Source organism: Ramularia collo-cygni (genome assembly GCF_900074925.1).
Source record: "Ramularia collo-cygni strain URUG2 genome assembly, contig: RCC_scaffold01, whole genome shotgun sequence".
Classification (NCBI taxonomy): Eukaryota; Fungi; Ascomycota; class Dothideomycetes; order Mycosphaerellales; family Mycosphaerellaceae; genus Ramularia; species Ramularia collo-cygni.
Window position 1 is genome coordinate 367,760 of NW_019716255.1, and position 19,810 is coordinate 387,569.

The window sequence follows — 19,810 nt, forward strand, 5'->3', positions numbered from 1 at the left end:
AAGGAGACCCGGCAACCTTCTATTTCATCAAACCTTGGACGGGCTCTGGTCTCGCATCTCTATGGTTCACGCTCAATTGCTCCCACTGCATCGTCCTCCACATTCATACCTCGAAAGCAGTACCAAAAGATCCAGCCCGAAGCAAAGCAGACCGCTGCTAGACCAGCATACACCCAGAACAAATCCGGATCCTTCGCAAAAGGACTGATGATCGCACCCAAGGCTGCTCCAAAGGCTGTTGTGAGGAGGAATATAGACATGATGAAGGACTAAGCGAATATCGGTTAGCACGCCCTAGTTCATGTGAATGTTTAAAACGATCAAAGTCACCTTCATTGATGCCGGAGCTTTCGTAAATGCAAACTCCAAGCCCGTTACCGCAGCGAAAATCTCACTCATGCCAATCAGCAGAAACGCGGGAGCCTGAATCGCCACATGGACCTCATTCGGTCTGTAAGTCGTGCCGTCCTCTCTCAGACCTGCGGAGCAAGCGCCAGGCTGCTCAAAGCAGGGAGCAGATTTGTAGATTGTCTTCTGGACAGCTGCTGCGTACGCCATTCCAGCTGCACCGAACATGAAACCCACAAAGATCCTCGTTATGGGCTTGAAAGCGATGCCCATGTTGTTGTGTAGGAATGGATAGAGGATTCTGTCGCAGATGGGAATGAAGACAATGATGGTAAGTGGATCGATATTGGACATAATATCATTGGGGATCCCATGGAGTTGCATTTGCCCGGCTTGAGAGACGAGATTGTTGAGCATTTGGGATTGGGCCAGCCAGTAAAGGGGAAATACAAGGAAGACTTTGCATGCTTGGAGGGCTGTACGGACCTCTTGGATGAAGGCTTGCTCTGTCAGGGAAGGGCTGGTGGTGAGTAGGGTGAAGTTGTTTCTTGAGGCTGTCCAGCAAATTTGTAGAGCTCTAGGGATGACTGAGCCAGTAGGTGGGTGCAGGACGTAGTTCTTCTTGCCTAGTAGTAGAATGGCGAGGCCGACAAGAAAAACAACGAAGCAGAGTAGGTAGGCCGACCAGAAGCCTATGTGGAGTTCCATATTTGTGGTTAACAGAGAGGATAGAGATCCGATGTTGATACAGAGGTAGAAGATCATGTATATTCGCTGTATTCTGGCGTGTCAGCAGTGTAAAGGTCCTTCTGGAGCTTTGTACATACCTGGATGGTAATGCTCGGATCAACTATGACCCGTTCTCCTCCACTCAGCGTTCTCACGAATGTCTTCGTTCCTGTGTATTGCTCCGCAATCAGCGGACTGACATTGCTTTTGATCCCTCCTGTTCCCAGACCAATAACAATCATAGCGATGAGAAGCCCAGGGAACGCCATTCCATGCTCGATGGCAACTGGGAGAGAGGTTATGAAAAGGATGAGGATGCCCGCAGCGTAGATAATTGAAAAGTATACGATAGTCCAGTACTTCCCCAGATACTGGTCTGCTATCACAGCGCCTATTACAGGCGTGAGATAGCACCAGAATTGGAAGAAATTTGTGAGAAAAGTTGCACCGCTCTGATTCAAGCCAATCGCCTATAAAAGTGTCAATCCACGCACAGTGACAAAGCCTATGAGGGGATCGCGTACACCAGGAAGGCCGTTTGGATCATGGTAGGAGTTGGATATGTAGTTCTGGAAAGGTCCACTGAGTCCATAGTATGTGAAACGCTCGCATAGCTCAACTACAGCGATCAGAAAAGTAGACCTGGACATTCATCAGCATCATGTCCTGCCAATGTGCAAGACTTCTCTCATACCATGGCAAATGATCAGCGACCTTCCTTAGAGTCTTACTGTCGGACTCCGAAGGTTCTCGATCCTTCCCAACATCTGGTCCAGGAGTGCTGAGCGTAGTGCCAACTAACTCATATTCTCCGCGATCTCGAGACCTGTCTATGCCAGCAATCCATTTGCGGGTCCAAGAAGGCAAGATCTGGTCCATGATCTATAGCAAATGCTCACAACAGACTGCATGTAGAACCAATCGCTTTCTGCAGCATCATGGATATGTTGCTGATAACATTTGTTGCCTGTTGTAGAGCTCGTAGTGTTCCAAATCAGTGGTGTAGAGCAGGCAACAAAGAGCAATGCTGATACGGCTTGACGCGATTGGGGCTCAATGAGCCTCGCGTTCGCTGGGCCCTGCGCTAGACAGGAAGAAGAACGACAACGCGGGTTGTTTTAGAAATGGTATCCAAGCAGGCGATTGACGTTAAGAGTTGCCTTACTGTACATGAACAAGTGGCCTGGACCGCGGCTTGGCTTTTGAATCTCCGGAAATCGCGACCTAGATTGGGAGAGTCCAATTTCGCGTGCCCAGAGGATACCTTAGATAATATCGTGGTTAATCTAAAAGTAAATGTAACACTGTTGCGTAAGATAGTACATGTATGAACATTTCTGGTGGAGTGAGGTGTTTCGCGCCGAAGGGGCTTTTGGCACTGCACTAGCGCGTTTCGCGGGAGCACAGCGTTGAAACATGCGAACGGAGAGCTCCATTACGAGGCATCAAATTCACCTATTTACTTTTTGAAGACATTGGTCGATAGAATGCCATGGCATTATCGACTTTCCACAAGACGAGCGTGCAGCGGATCGAAGATCCCCACGGATGCGCTCTTCCGATTCGAACGCGGTCTCCAATGAAGAGCAAGCTTGGAGACGGCATGATCTCCATACGTCCTCTAATAGATGCGACTGAATGCTGATCCACCTTCTGGCCTTTTACTTTTCGAGCAGACGGAAGCTGCTAACGATCGTCTCCCGTGACGATGAACAGCAACCGTGCATCTTCCCAGACATCGCGACGGAAGGCCCACGAAGCGGGTAGTCTGGCGTTTCCATGCCATGGGCACATCCGGTACTCCTAGTTCCAACCAGCGTTTCCACGTCGACAACCTCTCCATCACTTGAACTTAGCAGCCCACTCAGGATTTCCCTTCGCATACGCCATACGCCATACACCACGCTATTCAGAAAATCAATGCTCCCTACCAGTGTCCTCATATAGCCCATCGGTAACTTGCGTATCTTCCTGCAGTCTCGGATTTCCGGATGATTTTCACAACCTGAGCCCTTCTCAATCCCAAATACTTCGCCATGGGGTCATCCACCCGAATCCGTGGTAATTGTGTTTCCTTGAGTCGATATCTCTCCAACAGGCCACGTTTCTCCTCCTGGCTTAGCAGAATGTGCTTAGGCACCAAGTCATGCTTGCTAATGTTCACGAGCAGATCCTCCTCGCGAAAGATTTCCATAATGGTCGGCAACACGGACGGGATGATCTTCAATGCTGCTGAAGTTGGTGCGACCTGCGTGACAAAGATGCCAGTATAGTAGTTCTTCTCGTTGAGCAGTTGTGCGAAGTTCTTGATGTGCTTGATGCCGATGTTAGGCTCRTTGGAGAACTCGACGTGTATTGTTCCAATCTGTGGCTCTGGTTCGGGCTGACCGGGACGCGCGAGTGGTGTGTATTTCGCCTGCATTGCTGCGGAAGGACGTGCTGTGAAAGCCATTTTGGTGCGCTGCGGGAAGCCCGAGTCGTCGGCGTACTGTTGACGGAACTCGTCTAGAGAGATATTGCACTCTTCTTCGGTGAGTTCATAGCCCTTGGGTGACTGTCAGCTTTCACGTGCGCGAAATGAATGGGCGATGATCTATGCGCATACTCGGTCGACACACATCTGCTTTGTCGTGCGAAGAACGCGCCATAGCCGGGACCTGGTGAAATGTGAGCGGGAATCGAAGGGAATCGGGGAGGAATTCATACAGCTCGCGTGAGTTGTCGTCGCCCATATTGAATGTCAGCGRGATGCGTGTGGAAGTGGTGGTGAGTGATGAGCAGGCTTGCGATTAGGTATTGGAAAGATTTGGTGGAGTTGGCCCTAGTTGCAGATCGCGCGGATGTAGCCGAGCAAGAGCAGGTACGGCCAACACACCCATGTCACTTTCCCGCCTACTTCAAGCTCGTGAAAGGGCGTTGGCACAAGACTATCTCAATCTTTGTGTCGTCCATCACAGGCAAAGCCACCAACAACACGGAATACATGGCAAGAGACGGACAAGTCGACACGAGAGTTACGAGAGACGGGAAGCATTGAAAAGCAAGCAGTATACCTCTGGGAATGAGCGAGGACATATTGGAAGATGGAGACCAGCGTGCAACGCCTGCTCCAGGATAAATTCTATGATAAGCGGAAGGCTGGAGCTTTAGAGTAAGTTCATGCCCGTATCCCATCCGGCGTGCTGGCATTGTCAACTCAAGAGTACTGCGTTGCATTCACAATCCTCACCGCAAGACGACACTCTTGAAGCATCGCCTGTTCCAAGCAGCAGCAGCTGAACAATCCTTGCTGTAGACTTGAATCGGCCATACGTGCTGCTCTTGCCGAGAATAATCAAGATCGCATCACCAAGATTGTGTGGCAGCTTTGCCATGAGTACGCCTATGCGGTGCATCAACCCCACGCTCGAAATGGAGGTCTGATTGGGCTGGCCGCTGCTGCAATTGCTCTTGGAGCTGTAAGATCCCTAGTCTCTCCGACTGGAAACAACTTGACTGACCTGCGCATTTCAGGACGTAGCACGTCATCTCAAAGAGATAGTGCCGCCCGTTTTGGCCTGCTTCAGTGACCAAGATGCCCGTGTGCGTTATTATGCATGCGAGAGCATGTACAACATCGCAAAGGTGGCCAAGGGAGAAATCCTCGTTTACTTCAACGACGTCTTCGATGCGCTGTCCAAACTAGCGGCCGACACAGAGCTTTCCGTGAAAAACGGCGCGGAGCTGCTGGACCGTCTCGTCAAGGACATCGTTTCTGAGTCTGCAGCATCATACGCATCGGTCTTGGTACCTGACGCCCCACCAGCAGAGTCTCAAGACTTCTCTCTAGACCAGAGCATGGTCATCCCTCATGCCTTTAGCTTACCACGGTTCATACCCCTGTTGCAGGAAAGGATCAACGTTACAAATCCATTCGCCCGGACATTCCTCGTGTCTTGGATTACTTTGCTTGATCAGATACCGGATTTGGAGCTGGTATCATACTTGCCCAGCTTCCTTGGCGGACTGTTGAGGTTTCTCGGAGACACAAATGAGGATGTCCACACGACAACCAAGACCGCACTAGACAGGTTTCTTGTAGAGATCAAGAAGATTGCGGCGGTGAAGAAAGAGATTGCGGAGAGCAGGAAAAGCCGCGACAACACTCCCAGGAAGCCCAGCGACAACTCAAGCTGGGCAGGGGAGAGCCAGCATAGTCAAGAGGTTGACACCGACGCTGTGATAGATCGTGAAGGAAACGATGACATAGAGCAGGTAGCGACGGCACCGACAATTGCAACGGGAGAAGAGGATCCCGCCGACGGTGCATCATCTTTGACTGCCGCTGAGGATGGCTACGCAGAAGCCGGCGTTGTGGACGACGAATGGATCCCAGGTCAAGACGCACAGATTGACTATCAGCGAATCCTTGACATTCTGGTCACATTCCTCGCGGAGTCTCGCCAGGAAGAGATCCAGGTCACCACGCTCAAGTGGATCGAGACATTCATGGAGATCTGCCCCGAAGACATACTTTCCCTCACCCCAAAGCTACTCAACCAACTTCTCCCAGCGCTCTCGCATGACAAGAACCATGTGAGCCAAGCTGCAAACAGAGTGAATCAGCTCTTGATCAGTCATATCATGGCACTACCCGATGACCCTACCAGGTCCAATGGAGGAACCACGGCCATAGGAGGGGAAATAGCTCAGATCGCCTCTACGAACGCGCCGACAGGATCGTCGCTTCGTCCGCCAAAGGAAGGAGTAAGTAACGACAAGCGTGAGAGCCTTGGGGTGTCCAAGTCGACGACGCGGAAGCCCCCAACTCCCGAGGATTTGGAAGATGGTGCCTCTCGACCTTCACAGGTCTCGACACCTGAGCCACCCATCCCAAACGACGATACCGGGGATATGACAGCTGAAAACGCTCTTCACGTGCCAGATCTGGACTATGAAGCTGCTGTTAGCGCTCTGACCCTGCAATTTTTACACGAACATGAGGCAACCCGCGTCGCAGCGTTGGCATGGCTCATAATGCTGCACCGCAAAAGCCCGAGGAAGATTTTGGCGATTCAGGACGCCACATTCCCAGCACTTCTCAAGACTTTGAGTGATCCTGCGGAGGCGGTCGTGACTCGAGATCTACTTCTGCTTTCACAGATCAGTAAAAGCAGCGATGATAGCTATTTCACGTCATTCATGGTTAACTTGCTCAAGCTGTTCTGCACCGACAGAAGATTGCTCGAGACAAGGGGCAACCTTATTATTCGCCAGTTGTGCTTGTCCTTGTCGGCAGAGAGGATCTACCGCACTATGGCGGACTGTCTTGAGCGTGAAGAGGACGATGTGGAGTTTGCGAGCATCATGGTTCAAAATTTGAACAACAACCTGATTACTGCACCTGAGCTGGCAGATCTCCGAAAACGGCTGAGAAATCTGGACAGTAGAGATGGACAGACCTTCTTCACGGTTCTGTTCAAGGCGTGGTGTGTCAACTCAGTCGCGACCTTCTCTCTCTGCTTGTTGGCACAAGCGTACGAACAAGCCTACAATCTCTTGCAGATCTTCTGCGAGATTGAAATGACCGTAAACATGCTTATTCAAATCGACAAGCTTGTGCAACTACTAGAGAGCCCGGTCTTCACATAYCTCAGAATGCAGCTGCTGGAGCCCGAGAGACACCCGAACTTATACAAATGCATGTATGGCCTCCTCATGCTACTTCCACAGAGTAGCGCTTTTGCAGCGCTCAAGAACAGACTGAACAGCGTGAGCGCGATTGGGTATCTGCACATTGGGACTCGCGGTGCGCCGCCTGCGACCCCCAGCTCCGTCAGCACGTTTGAGCGGCAGAACCGACTAAAAAGCCGAGAGGAAGGCGGTATCAAGTGGACGGAACTGCTCGAGAAGTTTAGAGCCACACAGGAGAAGGTGAGGCGGGGTCAGCAACGGGCACTGATAAAGTCTCACGGTCTCGAAGATCCACAAAGCAGCCCGCCTGGTCCTGCCAGGAGGGAGGGCAGGACGTCTCTGGGTCTTGCTAATCCAGCGTCAGCGAATCTGGACAAACCAACGGGAAGATACTCGCCCGCTGCGGGCGCTCAGAGAGGCAACCAACAAGGATCTGCAGCTGGCGGAGTCGGGCACTCAAAGGGAAAAAGCAGTCTGGGCAATTTAGGCAGATTCACTGGGGGTGTTGCTCGGGGTGTCACAGGCGCGGGAAAGGGCAAGAAATGATCAATGTCTACATGTATCTTCATAAACAGCATATGAAAGCCACAACAGAAGCATCAATTCGCTCTTTTCATCTCCGTCATTGGCAGCTTGGAAGTTAAGTAAGTATGGCAATCTGAATGCCTGACGTGCCTGAAGAATTACGCGCTAGTAAAGTACTCACTTCATCTTCACCTCACGCTCCACTCTACAATCGATTGTCTCGTCTCCAAATCTCCCACGCGCCGTTGAAATTGTTGTCGCTATGCTCTCCCAGTTTCAAGCGAGCTATCAGCGCGTCGAAGCGAGTCTGCAGAAGCTTACGGATTCGATCGCAGCATACAATCCATCTGTCGCGGCCACGGACGAGCTCGTCACTGCGGATGAAGCTGTGCACATCAATGTCAAGCAGCGTATGATATGATTAGCGAACTTGCGCACATTCGATTGGAAACAATGGCTTCTGATGCGATGCAGTTACCCAGCACCAGAAGAACTATACCCGCATACAGGAACTTCGCCAGACTTCAGAGTCACACGATGAGACGATCAAAAACACTCTCCGATTGCTCGCTGAAACTCGCAAAGAAATACAAGCCATTCCTTCCACTGATACCACCGAGCCGCGCCGCGAAGTGAAGGTCGATGAACTGCTAGCTTACGCAAAGTTCATCGCAAGGACTACTGTTCCACCTACTTTCCGAAAACCACTACCCGAAGACCTCCGTCCCAAACAGGCCAATGGCCATGCTGCTCAACTGGCGAACGGCATGGCTACGCCTCCACAAGGCGATTCTCAAGAGGGCACGTCCGATAACCCGGCCTACGTGAAGAGTGGGAATGTTGGGATCAAAGCAATGGGGGAGACAGACAAGGCGTGGCTGGTTCCTGCAGATCTTCCATTCGAGCCCTGGCCAAACCACGATGTTATCATGCGCGGCGCATTGGCAGGGATTCAGAAGATGATTGAGAGCGGAGTCGATCCCGCGAGCGTTCTAAGTCCCGAGCAGCAGGCCGAGGCCGAGCGGTTGAAGGGCGAGGAGGAAGAGCGAGAGCGGAAGACTGAAGAAGACAGGGCGAAGCGGAGAAGAGAGGCATTTGAGGGATACGGGCGGAGACAGACTGTCCAGGAAGATGCTCCGTTCAACCCTGATGACCTTTGAAATGTTGGATCGAACACCCTATTGCTGCCCTACGATATAGTATCACTATACTGAATGTCAAGTTATGGCTTGAGCGTGAGTATTTCGAGCATGGCGTGGGATCATGACCATCTGCATGCGCCCATGGCAGCAGCGCCTTTCACCGTGCGATCATCAAGCACATTGAGTGCCCTCAAGTTCGCCCAGAAAACATCATATCCATGCGTTCATCTGAAGAGTAGGCGATCACAGGCTCGCAGCAGTTCACGCGACGCTTCACAAGCAGAACGGAAATCTTCATTACGATTGACTTATGTATGCGACGCAGCTACCTGTCCGCGCCTTCAGGTGACTGTGAAGCGTTACGGAACACAAGAAATGATTTAGTGGCAAGCTCCCCTAGAAATTCAGCAGTGTCCATCATCAGGTGGAATGACAACAAAATGCTGCTGTCCCTTCATTCTTGATCAATGCCACTAGCGACTACAGTATCCGCTTTGCGTTGCCCTTGACCGGCGCAAGGTAGAACTGCCGCTTTGACGAAGAGAGAACAACAGACTGATATATTTGCGAGTCAGATCAGCAGAGAGTCATTCAGACCTGGTGAATTGCTATAATATCTTACTCTGAATTTCGCGAGTCGCAGCACACAGCGACCACCATATCCACCCTCCACCCCACGAACAGGCTTCGGTACTTCGAATCGCTGATCGTCAAACAACGCGTGCTCCGTGCACCATCAACGTTAGGTGTTTGTTGGATTTCTGTCYTGCCATCCTCCGTCAAAGCTGCGCGCAACGCGGATCGCATCGTTCGCGCACTGCTAATCAAAAGAACACTTCGTTTGTTCGGAAATCACTCAGTACTCTGTCGWGCGAGTGTCGGAGCCGGGGGCACCAGACGCTTCCTGTTCCCCATGCATGCCTAGTTAGTTAGCCGCCCAAGGTGCCGAACAGCTGCTGCAGCTCCTCAAACGCCTGACCGGCTTCGCACTCCCACCAACCATCGTTCTACCCCTGCAGGAACACTAGAAATTGTGAGACTGAGTCGCCCTATGCGAGGTACCGGGAAGGGAGTGTGCGACCTATTGTTTACCATAGATTGTATACTGTCACCTTGGTAAGTGCCCGCGTTCCCAGTCCACGCGCGCCCTGTGCGCGCCGCCCAGAGCGCAAAGAAATCTAGCAAGGATGTCCGCAGATCACATTTCCCTTCTTCTCGTGTTCGTTCGCATCATCTCTTCCCTCTGTGTCTGTTCATTTTGCGAAACGCGTTTGGTGGGAAGCGGATGGTAGCAAGAATTGGGAGTGGACTCGGAGACTGGATCCTGGCGACCATCTTTTGGATATCTCATGGCCACGACACACCCGCTCCCCGCGTTATAATTGCTGCGCGAGTCAAAATGACGGCAGGGATCATTCCGTTCTCCACGGTCACAGTGTTCGAATCGACCATCCTACAGACGACATTCGTGACAGTTCATGCTTCTACTCTTACGGGTCTGCCAACAACATCCGGACTTCGCAGCTCCAACTCTCATGATTTATCATCAGCTTCAGCGATACGAAGCTCAGCACTGGCTGGTACGCACACAGCATTTCCATCTGTCTTAGTCTCACCATCGACATCCTCCTCAGTCATTCCCGCCGTCATGGCATCTCCAAGCACAGCGCCACAATCGACTGCTATTCCAATTGCAGGGAAGGATGGCGAACAAAAGTCGCATAAGATCGCAATTGTCGGCGGTCTGACTGGAACGATCGCTGGACTTATTTTCATTGGTGTGATACTTTGTCTGCTACTGCGCAGGCGCCGGAAGAAGGCAGAACACCCAGGCGGGATGGACTGGGCAGCGAGAGAAGATACACCGACTCCGCATGTAGTGGAGAAAAGCTTCTTCGCCGCAGGCGTTCACTCACGGCCGGGTACAGCTGTGACCAGAGACGATCGCATCATTCACATCAACACTCGCCACTGGTCGCGTCCGTTTGCTTTGGGCGCTGGTGAGGGTTATCGAGAATCGATCCCGGCTGGTCAACTTCGCTGCACAAACCCTGATCCCTCACGTCCAAACACGTCACAAACAATCCCAAAGACCCCTCCAACGCTCTTCAACCGGAAACGCTCACTCTCGAGAACGACAGAAATGTCGCAGCGACATTCGCTAGCACAAGAAGTTCCGCCAGTCCCCCCGGTTCCCCCAGTTCTCCCACTCCCTACCATCAAAGTCGTGGACCCTATCCTTTCACGCGAATTGATATCGCGATACTCAGGCACGCCGTCATTCAAATCATATCCGTCCATCAGCACAGTGCAAGTGGCACAACAACCTTCTGATGATCCTTTTCGTACCCCAAGTACGGGGCAATCCATCGAAAGCGAACAGACAGAGCGATCCAGCGCACCTCGTCCCACCACCGCGGCAAGCAAAACATGGGCCCACATATTGAATCCTCTTCGAAGTCGCTCCCCGAGCTGTCTTGAACTGAGAGCGCGAGCTTCGTCGGAATGCTCTGTCGATACAGTCTCATCATCGGCGAGGTTCTCGAGGCGGAGCGACCCTTTTGATCTCGATCGACAGAGCAGGAATTGGAACGCCGGCAGTGAGGTTCGGTCGAAAAGCCACTTTACGAGGCGGAGCCAGATCTTGTATGAGGGAACTTGAGTCCACGGGCTGGACAGAGGTGGAAGATGAAGCCGCAGGAACGATATGATGATTTATACAGATACCCCTTTCTTGCGAACGTATATAATACCCGTGTTATGGTGATGCTGAAATTTTCTATATCCCTCTGCAGGTGAGCACATCCGTAAAACTAAAGCCACTGATTTCGAAGCACCTGAAATTTCCCACGGCCATCTGGTGCGGATCTCGTGCTTTGTGCACGCAGCGAGAAAGCTGTCGCTTCGCATATTCTTTCATTAAGACTGCTCCATTTCATTCGACACATGCGCGGGTAAAGCAGCTTCAACGACTTTTCTGAGCAGTAGGTCGCATATGCATCCTATCCGTCAAACTTCTTGTGCTTCCGAGTGCATGCATTGAGCAGACTTTGCTTCACGCAGTCCTCTTGCTTGGATTCCCTGCCGTACTCATGCTCGCGAAAAGTGATGAACGTCACGCAATCAGCATGAATGCGCCTCATGTAGGCGAGAAAGCGATCGTCACCTAAACACTCAGGTCAGCAAGGCACTACAACTTCGGAGGAGTACAGTACCTCGGTCGACCTTTTTCCGCCCATAGAAGTGCAATTTTAGAGTCTGGAGCTGAGAATGTTGGATCAGATGCCTCAGCACAGATAGGAGCTCCTCATCGTTGACGAACCGTCTCTCCTCATTCGAGAGAGACGTGTTCAAGCAAGGGAGTCTGTCCTCCAGATTCAAGGTCATGTGGCGAATGAGCGCTGTATTTTCGGAGCCAATCGACTTGAAGAACTTCCGAGTGGGCAGATAGCAAGCCTCATTCCACTGACTTGTCCATAAGCTGCCACATCGTTCCATGCGACGCTCAACGATGAATGTGTTCTCCGAGTACAGTATGCTCCGACCCTCCTCCTACATTCGATGTCAGCCGTGTGTCGCCCGGTCTTGTGTGTGCAGGCCAAACATACGTAGACCTGTCTGCATGTACGTAATAGAGCAGAGGTGCGACTGAAGGAGTTACCAGGCGAGCCGAAGTTGATCGGCCTATCGGCGACCAAAACTTCGCGATAGACGATGTTCTTCAACTCGGCAGGCAGGTCGAGAAACCCGGCAAACCTATGTCTGGGCTTGGAGCGTGTGTTCGCTCGGGCCATGGCAGCCTCAGCGAGCTTGTCGGGCTGGGCGGTGAAGTTTTTCGGGTCGATGGTCAGCGTGATGACGCGATCGTGATTTAGTGGGATGTTGACAGTCAGATTGACGGTCAAATGGCCAGCCGGGACTCGTTGACTCTGCGTCAAGCTCTGATCGTTTCGTTCCGTGTAATCTTCATCAGATGTCATTCCAGCGTCCGCCAGGTCGGCATTGGACGGAATCGATCGCGCTGGAGAGACTGATCGAGCTCGTTTGGTCTTCTTACGGGAAGGTGCCACTGCAATCTCATCGCTCGTGTCGTCGGAATCGTCGTAATTGTCGTCTTCAGACGCACCCTCGTATTCCTGTGAGGCTTGCTTTGTTTTCGACCTGCACTTACGGATCGCTCGACCGATGCTTGTGTATTGCGTCGTCCAGTCGCCAGTTCCCAGCTCCGAGCTGGGAGCAGTGACGGCTGTCTGGGCGTCTCGCTTGCGCGCCATTGTTTTGCGTCCGGATGGTGGACTGTGTTGGTTGTTGCACCTCACTAGAGTGCGGACACGGTAGGTAGAGCTAAAGCCAGAGCCAAGGCAGTAAAGCAGCTACACACGTGTTCGGGGCAGGAACGTGCGGGAGGGTTCGAGCATGAAGAGAGCAGCGTGGCAAGCGAAGAGACCGAAATGTCTCAACTGTCCCAATCCGATGCAAACTGAGTCCGAAGGTGAGAGTTCGAGACAAACGATGAGGGTCGAAGAGATGAGGTCGATGTGCCTGACGGCACCGTCTCGGCTGGACTATATGGGTACCTACTTCCCTTATTACATGTACTTACTCAACTCTACGGCGTCTGTGAGTGAGGCCGACTACAGAGCGTGAAACCCGCAATCTCGGCTCCTGCAAACTAGGATATCATGAGCAGCTATTGACATCTGGCCGTTACTCGACGCAGCGCATCGCAGTCTCGCAGGAATGCGATGCCCCTCAGACAGGTCGGCAGCGCGCCAGAGAATGGAAGTGTCGTAGACTTCTTACGTCACATGCCAATATCCTCTGCGAGATGACAGAGTATCGTAAAGTATCTGAAGGAACGAGAGGCAAACACAGTCATAAAAGTCAAAGATTAATAAGCCGCATGGATGTTCCAAATTCTTCCCACTTCACTCCCCTCGTCCCCGTCCCATACCACAATGCAACACTTCTTGAATCGGCCCCATCAAGAAATCAGCCCCATCTAGTACCAATTTTATATGATTGAGGGCGAGCCAGGCTGGTTACAGGGCCGCAAACTGTCCATATCTCTCGAGCACCCGCTGCACGCGACGTTACAGCACATGCAGCGAGAGACTAGCCACAACGTCCCTAGAGTCCTTCCATCGCGGGAATCGTCTTTGGCCTGCGCTCCAGATTGTCGTCTTCTGCCCAGCGAACAGAATCACATCCGGGAGCATCCGCCAAGCCGGGACGCTGGCAACCACTGTGACGTCCAAAGGATTTCACAGAAAGTTTAACCACACCGGTATGCGTAGGCAGCATCAATCACGTTGGCGACGTCCCGCGAGACTATGCCATATCAGACMGAACTCTGTTTTTCAAGCTGAAAACGGCAAAGCTATTGGTTTGTATGCAGGCCGCCGCTGAGGCCTTTGTGTGTCTGCTGCTTGCTGTGCCTCGCGACGATCGAAAAAGCCTGTTGAGGAAAGTATACAAAGTGTCGGTATAATCCCTTTCCTCTCCACCCTCACCTCCAGCTCTTTTCCAAACCTCTCCCATTATTGAAGACACACCGTAATATCGTCTCTCAAGTAACACGCGACAAGGTCAACATGAACGGCGTCACAGTTGGCAACGTTGTTGCTAGAGCTATCCTGGTATACCACTTATTGACCATCGCCAACAATTGAACTTCACCTGACATAGCTTCTCGCAGCTTATATCTTGCGCGGTCGTTCTTGGTTTGAGTGTCAGCCTCTACATCGACGTCTCCGATGCCAAGAAAGACTGCGAGGCATACTACCGTGGTCGCTATCGCTATACCTGCTACACTGGTCGCCTACTTCCTTCCCTCGCCTATGGAGCCGCCGCGGGTGCCTTCGGTCTTCTCGACTGTCTCGTCGGGCTGGTCGCCGCGTTCGTAACCGCGTTCCCTTGGATCGCGATGGTTGTTCTCGATGGGCTCGCTGCTCTTCTCTTGCTGGGGCATGGCATTGTGAGTCCGCCGTCCCTACTACTTTCTCTGATGACTGGGTACACCGGCCTAACAGATATTCCAGAATTTCGCCGTGCTCTTGGGTACTCCGGACAATGCTGCAGGCGCTSCCGTAACCAGAGCTCAGACGGACACGGCTTTTGCCTTCATCGGCTTCATCGCGGTCTGCGTCGCCCTCTTGATGGTGATACTGTCGAAGCGCAGCAGGTAGATGTAGCGACAACGCTACTGCGTACTCTGGACCGAAGGAATGCTGTAAGAAGCAGCATGGCTAGCACGAGACATTATCGAATGATGAAGGGAATAAAGGTTGGAAGCGAGGGCTTGGGCAAACATACCCAAGGGCCAGTGAAATTGAAGATTGCCGCCTCTCCTTGTGGTGAATCGACGACAAAGCTTACGAACCGGTAGCTTCAAGCACAAAAGGCAGCAGCCTTGCGGAGAGTTAAATACGGGGGATCGATTGTCTGACCAAACAATGTCTCCTTAATCGTATTGCCGTTGTTGTAGGAAATACAAGATTTTTGCCTGCTACAACTAGGGCGGCAACCTTCAATTTCACCGGCCCTCGAACCCAAGGGCATAATGAGTCGAATATACGATGTTGTGGTAATGGTGAAAGTAGCATATGACATCCAAGCATTGAATGTTAAACGTCCACTGCCGTGAGATGTCAGTCTCGTGTTGGAGTGCTTGACGGCTGAATCTCGGGGCCGACAAAAATAAGCTTAACCATCAACACGATCGACTTGCTGAAAACAATCTCATCACATCGTCCGTCCAGGAAGTGCTTCAAACTTCGACATGCCTGGATACGGAGTGACGGTGATGGGACCTGCCGGTGCCGGCAAGACCACCTTTTGCGCATCTCTGATCCAATGCCTTCAGAACAACAGAAGGTCATGCTTTTATATCAACCTTGACCCCGCCGCCGATACGTTCGCATACGAGCCCGATCTTGACATCAAGGACCTCATTACCCTCGAGGATGTCATGGAGGAGCTTCATCTCGGTCCCAACGGTGGACTGATCTACTGCTTCGAGTTCCTCATGGAGAACCTCGACTTCATAACCGACCCTCTGGAGGATGTGACGGAAGAGTACCTCATCATCATTGACATGCCTGGCCAAATCGAGCTGTACACCCACGTTCCAATCATCCCACAACTGCTCAGACACCTCACGCGAGGCAGTCTGAACATCAACATGTGCGCCGCGTACCTTCTCGAAAGCTCCTTCATCGTCGATCGCTCCAAGTTCTTCTCCGGCACACTCAGCGCGATGAGTGCTATGATCATGATGGAACTGCCACACATCAACATCTTGAGTAAGATGGATCAAGTGAAGGGGCAGATCGCACGGAAAGAGTTGAAGCGTTTCATCGATCCGGATACAAGTCTATTGCAAGATGCGCCTCAGAGCGGCCTGGTGTATGAGTTCAAAGACGGGGTGGACAACGGCGAGCCCGAGGACGCGCAGGCTTTGATGAGTGGAGCTTCGTTTTCTAAGCTCAATCGCGCAGTCGGCCAGCTCATCGACGACTTCAGCCTGGTGTCGTTCCTTAAGCTCGATGCACAGGACGAGGACAGTGTCAGCGCTATACTGAGCTACATCGACGATGCCATTCAGTTCCACGAGAGTCAAGAGCCTCGTGAGCCGAATGACGGTGGTGAGGAAGACACGGACATGGGTTGAAAGGGATGACTGTTCCGCGGATTCCAGCATACTCACTGCGAATCTGTCAAAGGAGGACCGCGACGTGACTGCGGACTAGGCTGCACTACCGGAGCACCACCGAGAGACCATAGCCATCATCGGATGTTGAAACGCGCAAACACGGACCGCAGGGCACAAAAGCGCCATCAAACGCACGACAGCTGGCGTACGCCAATTGCAAGCCAGCGGGGATTCTGGCCCATATCCTGCCGGTTCGAGGCGACCCAAGGCGACCGCCAGACTCGCTAGTAGAGATCTCGTGACGGCGATGTGGTTGTGCCTTCGGTCCTTTTGTCGGGTCTTTTGCTGCGAGAAGAAGGGACAGCTTCATCGTGAACATATTGCAACGCTAATTAGTACTATGCAAGTGTACTATGACAATTTGACTCTAGGATCGAGGAACATGGATATGACAATTGTCTTTGCCATGAGCGCAAGATCTAGAAGCCAGAACGAGATGACCATGATCGTCATGCCTGTGGTAGCAACGATCAGCAAGTGTTTGGGTAATGCCAGATAATCCCATTCCATTGTGCTTACCGACCGAGACCCAGAGGATCCCTTGACTCTCCAGTTCCTCTCCTAGGTAGACAGTCGATAGGGTGAACCCTGGATCAGACTGTCAGCATGAAGTCGCAAAGTTTCTCCGTCAGAGAACCCACCAACTACAGGGAACACCAAGGACCAGGCTACATTGCCGAACTTGAGATTCTTCCTGTCTTCCTTAATGAAAAGTCCAAACAGGTTGATACAAGAAGCAAGGCTGAATACCCAAAATGTGAAGACCCAGAGAAATACCCCAAACCAAGTCGCTACGATGAGGAGTACCTCGCCTGCCATTGGATGGGTGTTGAAGTACCCGTACGGTAATGGATTTGTTGCGCGAGCCAGACCAATCAGTGCAACGATGGTATAACCACTGGTTCCCACCATGATAAAGAGCCCTTGTCTGGTGTGGGGCGGATTCGGCCATCCCTTCGCCAACAGACGAGCTATGAGTAGGTTCAGGAAGAATGTACAGACCGTCCATCCCAGGCCTTGGTATGCAACGCCGGCTACGATGATTGGAAGGCGTTGAGCGGGGGGCTAAGAGAATGTCAGCACCACTTGTCTACACATTGTCAACCTTTTACATTGAGGAGATATGTTTCGGTCGTCTTTCATGATACAAGACCCACCTGATCTGCAGCTATAATAGCCGCAACAGTTCCTGTAAGCATGGCATTGAGAACCAGCAGAAATATGGCTGGGTTAAACTCGTGGATCTCGACGGGAGTATATTTGATGAGGAAGGTCAAATGGAGGGTCGTTGAGACCAAGGTTATTGCAGCATATGTCCAAAAGCAGATCCGAATTGCTACCAAGAGCCATGGTCCGGTATGAGGAACACCATATTGCTGCATATCGATGATCATTGTCGCGCAGGTAAGCCAAAACGACCCGAAGAAGTAGCATTCTGGTGCTTTGATGAAGCAGTCCCTGATCTTTGATGGGTTCCCGGTCCAGCGGATGGCCATCAGAGTTGTAAATGTTAGGAAGAGGACGATGTTGAATATGAAGATGATGGTCCCAATTGTGTCAAGTCCGTCGAAGCGCTTCGGACAAGCATATAATAGAGACGCTATTCCACCTGTAGACTGTGTGCATGTGAACCAGCTCCAGTTCATGTTCGTTTCGACCCATTGCCGAAATGGGAGTCGGCGATGCTTTGGATGTTCGAATTTATGTGCGTGACTCTCTTCTACACTGCCATTTTCCTGTGACCTAGGGTCGGAGTCTGAACTTTCTGCCATTGTTGGATTGGTCTGTTGCAATGAGTGTCCAAATTATGGCTGGCTTGAGGTGAAGGGTCGACGTTGAAGGATCAACGCTCCCTCGCTTGTTGTTTGCTGGGCCTCAGAGTCTCCCGTACAAACACATTCTCTTGCGTTCCGATACGCACTGTTCCCTCGATTTTGAACCGGGACGAATAAAAGTCGACATGGACAAGTTGTAAAAGGTTTCGGGAAAGCGTCTACGTGAGAACGGGTGGTGATTTTCAACGTCATCTCCGAGGTCTTACCTCCGCCTGTGCCGCTGTTTCCGGTGCATTGAAATATTGACAGTACAAAAAAATCTGGTGTCGAATCGGGTTGCCCAAGATTATGAGAAGTATGAGGAGTGAGATGCTCGTGTTCATCGATATCAACATTCACTCTGCGGTGCTATTTCCCAAATAGGGCGAACCATCCAAGGATAAGCAAGCACTTCCGAAGACAAGCATTCGGCATCCACCGATCAAATTAGGACCACGTGCTTATCTGGTAGCCTAACTTCCCCTGGTCGATGGCATATTGAGCTTCAGGGAACGTTCTCCGCTGTCTTCACCACGGCTTGACAGAGAGTCTGGCGTTTCATGCAAAGACGCCAACTCGTCATCTTCTTCTAAGAATGTATATGTTCGCAATTCTGCCTCATTCCACCTGGGTCACCAATCAGCGTTCACACTCTCTGCGGCAACTTATTACTCAACTTACCAAGGCGTAGTCTGCTCTCCTTCATCGGTCACCTCGCCAGTCAAGAAGTGATTGAAGAAACCGTGCGACACAAGAGCGATTTCCCTTTCAGGCCGCTGCTTGATCCATCTCCTCAGCTTCTTGGCCCTCTCGTTTACAGCTTTGGGATCGCTCGAGAACTCTCCTTCCCGCAGGTACCACTTCTCCTTTAGAAAGTTGAAATCAACCTCGCCAAATTCCTCTCGTAACTCGTCCACCGGTGATCCCGTGTCCGATGGTGTCGTCGAAACCTCTTCTGCATGTGGTACCGCCACAACGACAAGTCCCCGTTCAATTCCAGGGGCGAAAGAAAGCTGGCATGTTTGTCTACAATTGCGGAACATGATGCATTAGCGATATCTCAGCAGACACACGGGATGGCATCGCTTGAGAAGCATATTCCCCCGGGCAACGACCCTTCGAAGCACTTACAAAGCACGCCGTAATGGAGAAGCCAACAGTAGTTCGACCTTGACATGGTCAGTGGGAGAAGACGTAATGATTTTGTCGAGGGCGTCCGACATTATCGTGACGATCGAAGTCTTTGCATCTTTGCCTACACTGGCTTTTGCCTTTGTCCGTAAGATGCGGGTCGCGAATCAAATGTCCGTCTTTTGACACTTCTGGAGAGTGGAAACCCTGGCCATGGCGCATAATATGCAAGATCGGAGGCATGTTCGCCGGTTGTATGCTCTTTGATATTATTCGTCTTTGATATTATTCGTCTTTGATATTATTCGTCCTTGAATATCAATACGAAAAAGGGTCCCAGATCTCGCTGCATGGGATATCTGCTGGAGTGCTGTATGAGCTTTGCTGCTCCCACCGTGGACTTCCCACTTTAAAGCATCGAAGGATCCAATGAAATTGTCATTTGAGGGCGGAAAATAGTGCGTCATTCCAGAATGACGGATGTGGAATAGGTGCTCTTTAAGTTCAGCGGTTTAGAGAGCGGGGAAGTCACCAAGATCACTGCCATTCGTATACACTAGACCAAGGTAAAGTGCACGCGCATATGCTGTCGTAAAAGACACATCTTTCCCGGAGTGTAGCAACAATGCACCTGAACAAGAGTAATGAGCATAACGCCGAAACCCACGCTCCGCTGACAGAGCCATATCAACAGCTCTAGCGATCGACTCGCATACCAATATGCCTGTTACAGC

General features: G+C 51.6%; 10 protein-coding genes; 5 read left to right on the top strand and 5 right to left on the bottom strand.

The window, feature by feature from the left end:
• Window positions 1-59: 59 nt before the first annotated feature.
• Window positions 60-1,956, bottom strand: RCC_00149 (related to MFS peptide transporter Ptr2; the record flags this gene model as incomplete). XM_023765305.1 has 5 exons in its annotated part: window positions 60-269; window positions 331-1,122; window positions 1,176-1,547; window positions 1,602-1,719; window positions 1,772-1,956. 5 exons carry the CDS (start codon window positions 1,954-1,956, stop codon window positions 60-62), a joined length of 1,677 nt encoding a protein of 558 aa, XP_023621073.1.
• Window positions 1,957-3,016: 1,060 nt separating this feature from the next.
• Window positions 3,017-3,809, bottom strand: RCC_00150 (related to DNA-directed RNA polymerases I, II, and III subunit RPABC1; the record flags this gene model as incomplete). XM_023765306.1 has 3 exons in its annotated part: window positions 3,017-3,622; window positions 3,683-3,734; window positions 3,784-3,809. 3 exons carry the CDS (start codon window positions 3,807-3,809, stop codon window positions 3,017-3,019), a joined length of 684 nt encoding a protein of 227 aa, XP_023621074.1.
• Window positions 3,810-4,160: 351 nt separating this feature from the next.
• RCC_00151 (related to vacuole-associated enzyme activator complex component (Vac14)) lies at window positions 4,161-7,296 on the top strand (the record flags this gene model as incomplete). XM_023765307.1 has 3 exons in its annotated part: window positions 4,161-4,228; window positions 4,373-4,535; window positions 4,591-7,296. 3 exons carry the CDS (start codon window positions 4,161-4,163, stop codon window positions 7,294-7,296), a joined length of 2,937 nt encoding a protein of 978 aa, XP_023621075.1.
• A 241-nt stretch (window positions 7,297-7,537) lies between these two features.
• RCC_00152 (uncharacterized protein) lies at window positions 7,538-8,435 on the top strand (the record flags this gene model as incomplete). XM_023765308.1 has 2 exons in its annotated part: window positions 7,538-7,685; window positions 7,750-8,435. 2 exons carry the CDS (start codon window positions 7,538-7,540, stop codon window positions 8,433-8,435), a joined length of 834 nt encoding a protein of 277 aa, XP_023621076.1.
• Window positions 8,436-9,702: 1,267 nt separating this feature from the next.
• Window positions 9,703-11,079, top strand: RCC_00153 (uncharacterized protein; the record flags this gene model as incomplete). Its single annotated transcript, XM_023765309.1, has 1 exon — window positions 9,703-11,079. One exon carries the CDS (start codon window positions 9,703-9,705, stop codon window positions 11,077-11,079), a length of 1,377 nt encoding a protein of 458 aa, XP_023621077.1.
• A 340-nt stretch (window positions 11,080-11,419) lies between these two features.
• Window positions 11,420-12,691, bottom strand: RCC_00154 (uncharacterized protein; the record flags this gene model as incomplete). XM_023765310.1 has 3 exons in its annotated part: window positions 11,420-11,583; window positions 11,633-11,969; window positions 12,026-12,691. 3 exons carry the CDS (start codon window positions 12,689-12,691, stop codon window positions 11,420-11,422), a joined length of 1,167 nt encoding a protein of 388 aa, XP_023621078.1.
• Window positions 12,692-14,011: 1,320 nt separating this feature from the next.
• Window positions 14,012-14,605, top strand: RCC_00155 (uncharacterized protein; the record flags this gene model as incomplete). XM_023765311.1 has 3 exons in its annotated part: window positions 14,012-14,056; window positions 14,116-14,394; window positions 14,459-14,605. 3 exons carry the CDS (start codon window positions 14,012-14,014, stop codon window positions 14,603-14,605), a joined length of 471 nt encoding a protein of 156 aa, XP_023621079.1.
• Window positions 14,606-15,198: 593 nt separating this feature from the next.
• RCC_00156 (related to Gop-2 protein) lies at window positions 15,199-16,089 on the top strand (the record flags this gene model as incomplete). The annotated part of the gene is made up of 1 exon (XM_023765312.1): window positions 15,199-16,089. One exon carries the CDS (start codon window positions 15,199-15,201, stop codon window positions 16,087-16,089), a length of 891 nt encoding a protein of 296 aa, XP_023621080.1.
• A 393-nt stretch (window positions 16,090-16,482) lies between these two features.
• RCC_00157 (related to C4-dicarboxylate transport protein mae1) lies at window positions 16,483-17,903 on the bottom strand (the record flags this gene model as incomplete). XM_023765313.1 has 4 exons in its annotated part: window positions 16,483-16,586; window positions 16,651-16,719; window positions 16,773-17,196; window positions 17,289-17,903. The coding sequence occupies 4 exons, from the start codon at window positions 17,901-17,903 to the stop codon at window positions 16,483-16,485; spliced, it is 1,212 nt and encodes a 403-aa protein (XP_023621081.1).
• A 719-nt stretch (window positions 17,904-18,622) lies between these two features.
• RCC_00158 (uncharacterized protein) lies at window positions 18,623-19,168 on the bottom strand (the record flags this gene model as incomplete). XM_023765314.1 has 2 exons in its annotated part: window positions 18,623-18,971; window positions 19,077-19,168. The coding sequence occupies 2 exons, from the start codon at window positions 19,166-19,168 to the stop codon at window positions 18,623-18,625; spliced, it is 441 nt and encodes a 146-aa protein (XP_023621082.1).
• Window positions 19,169-19,810: the final 642 nt, after the last annotated feature.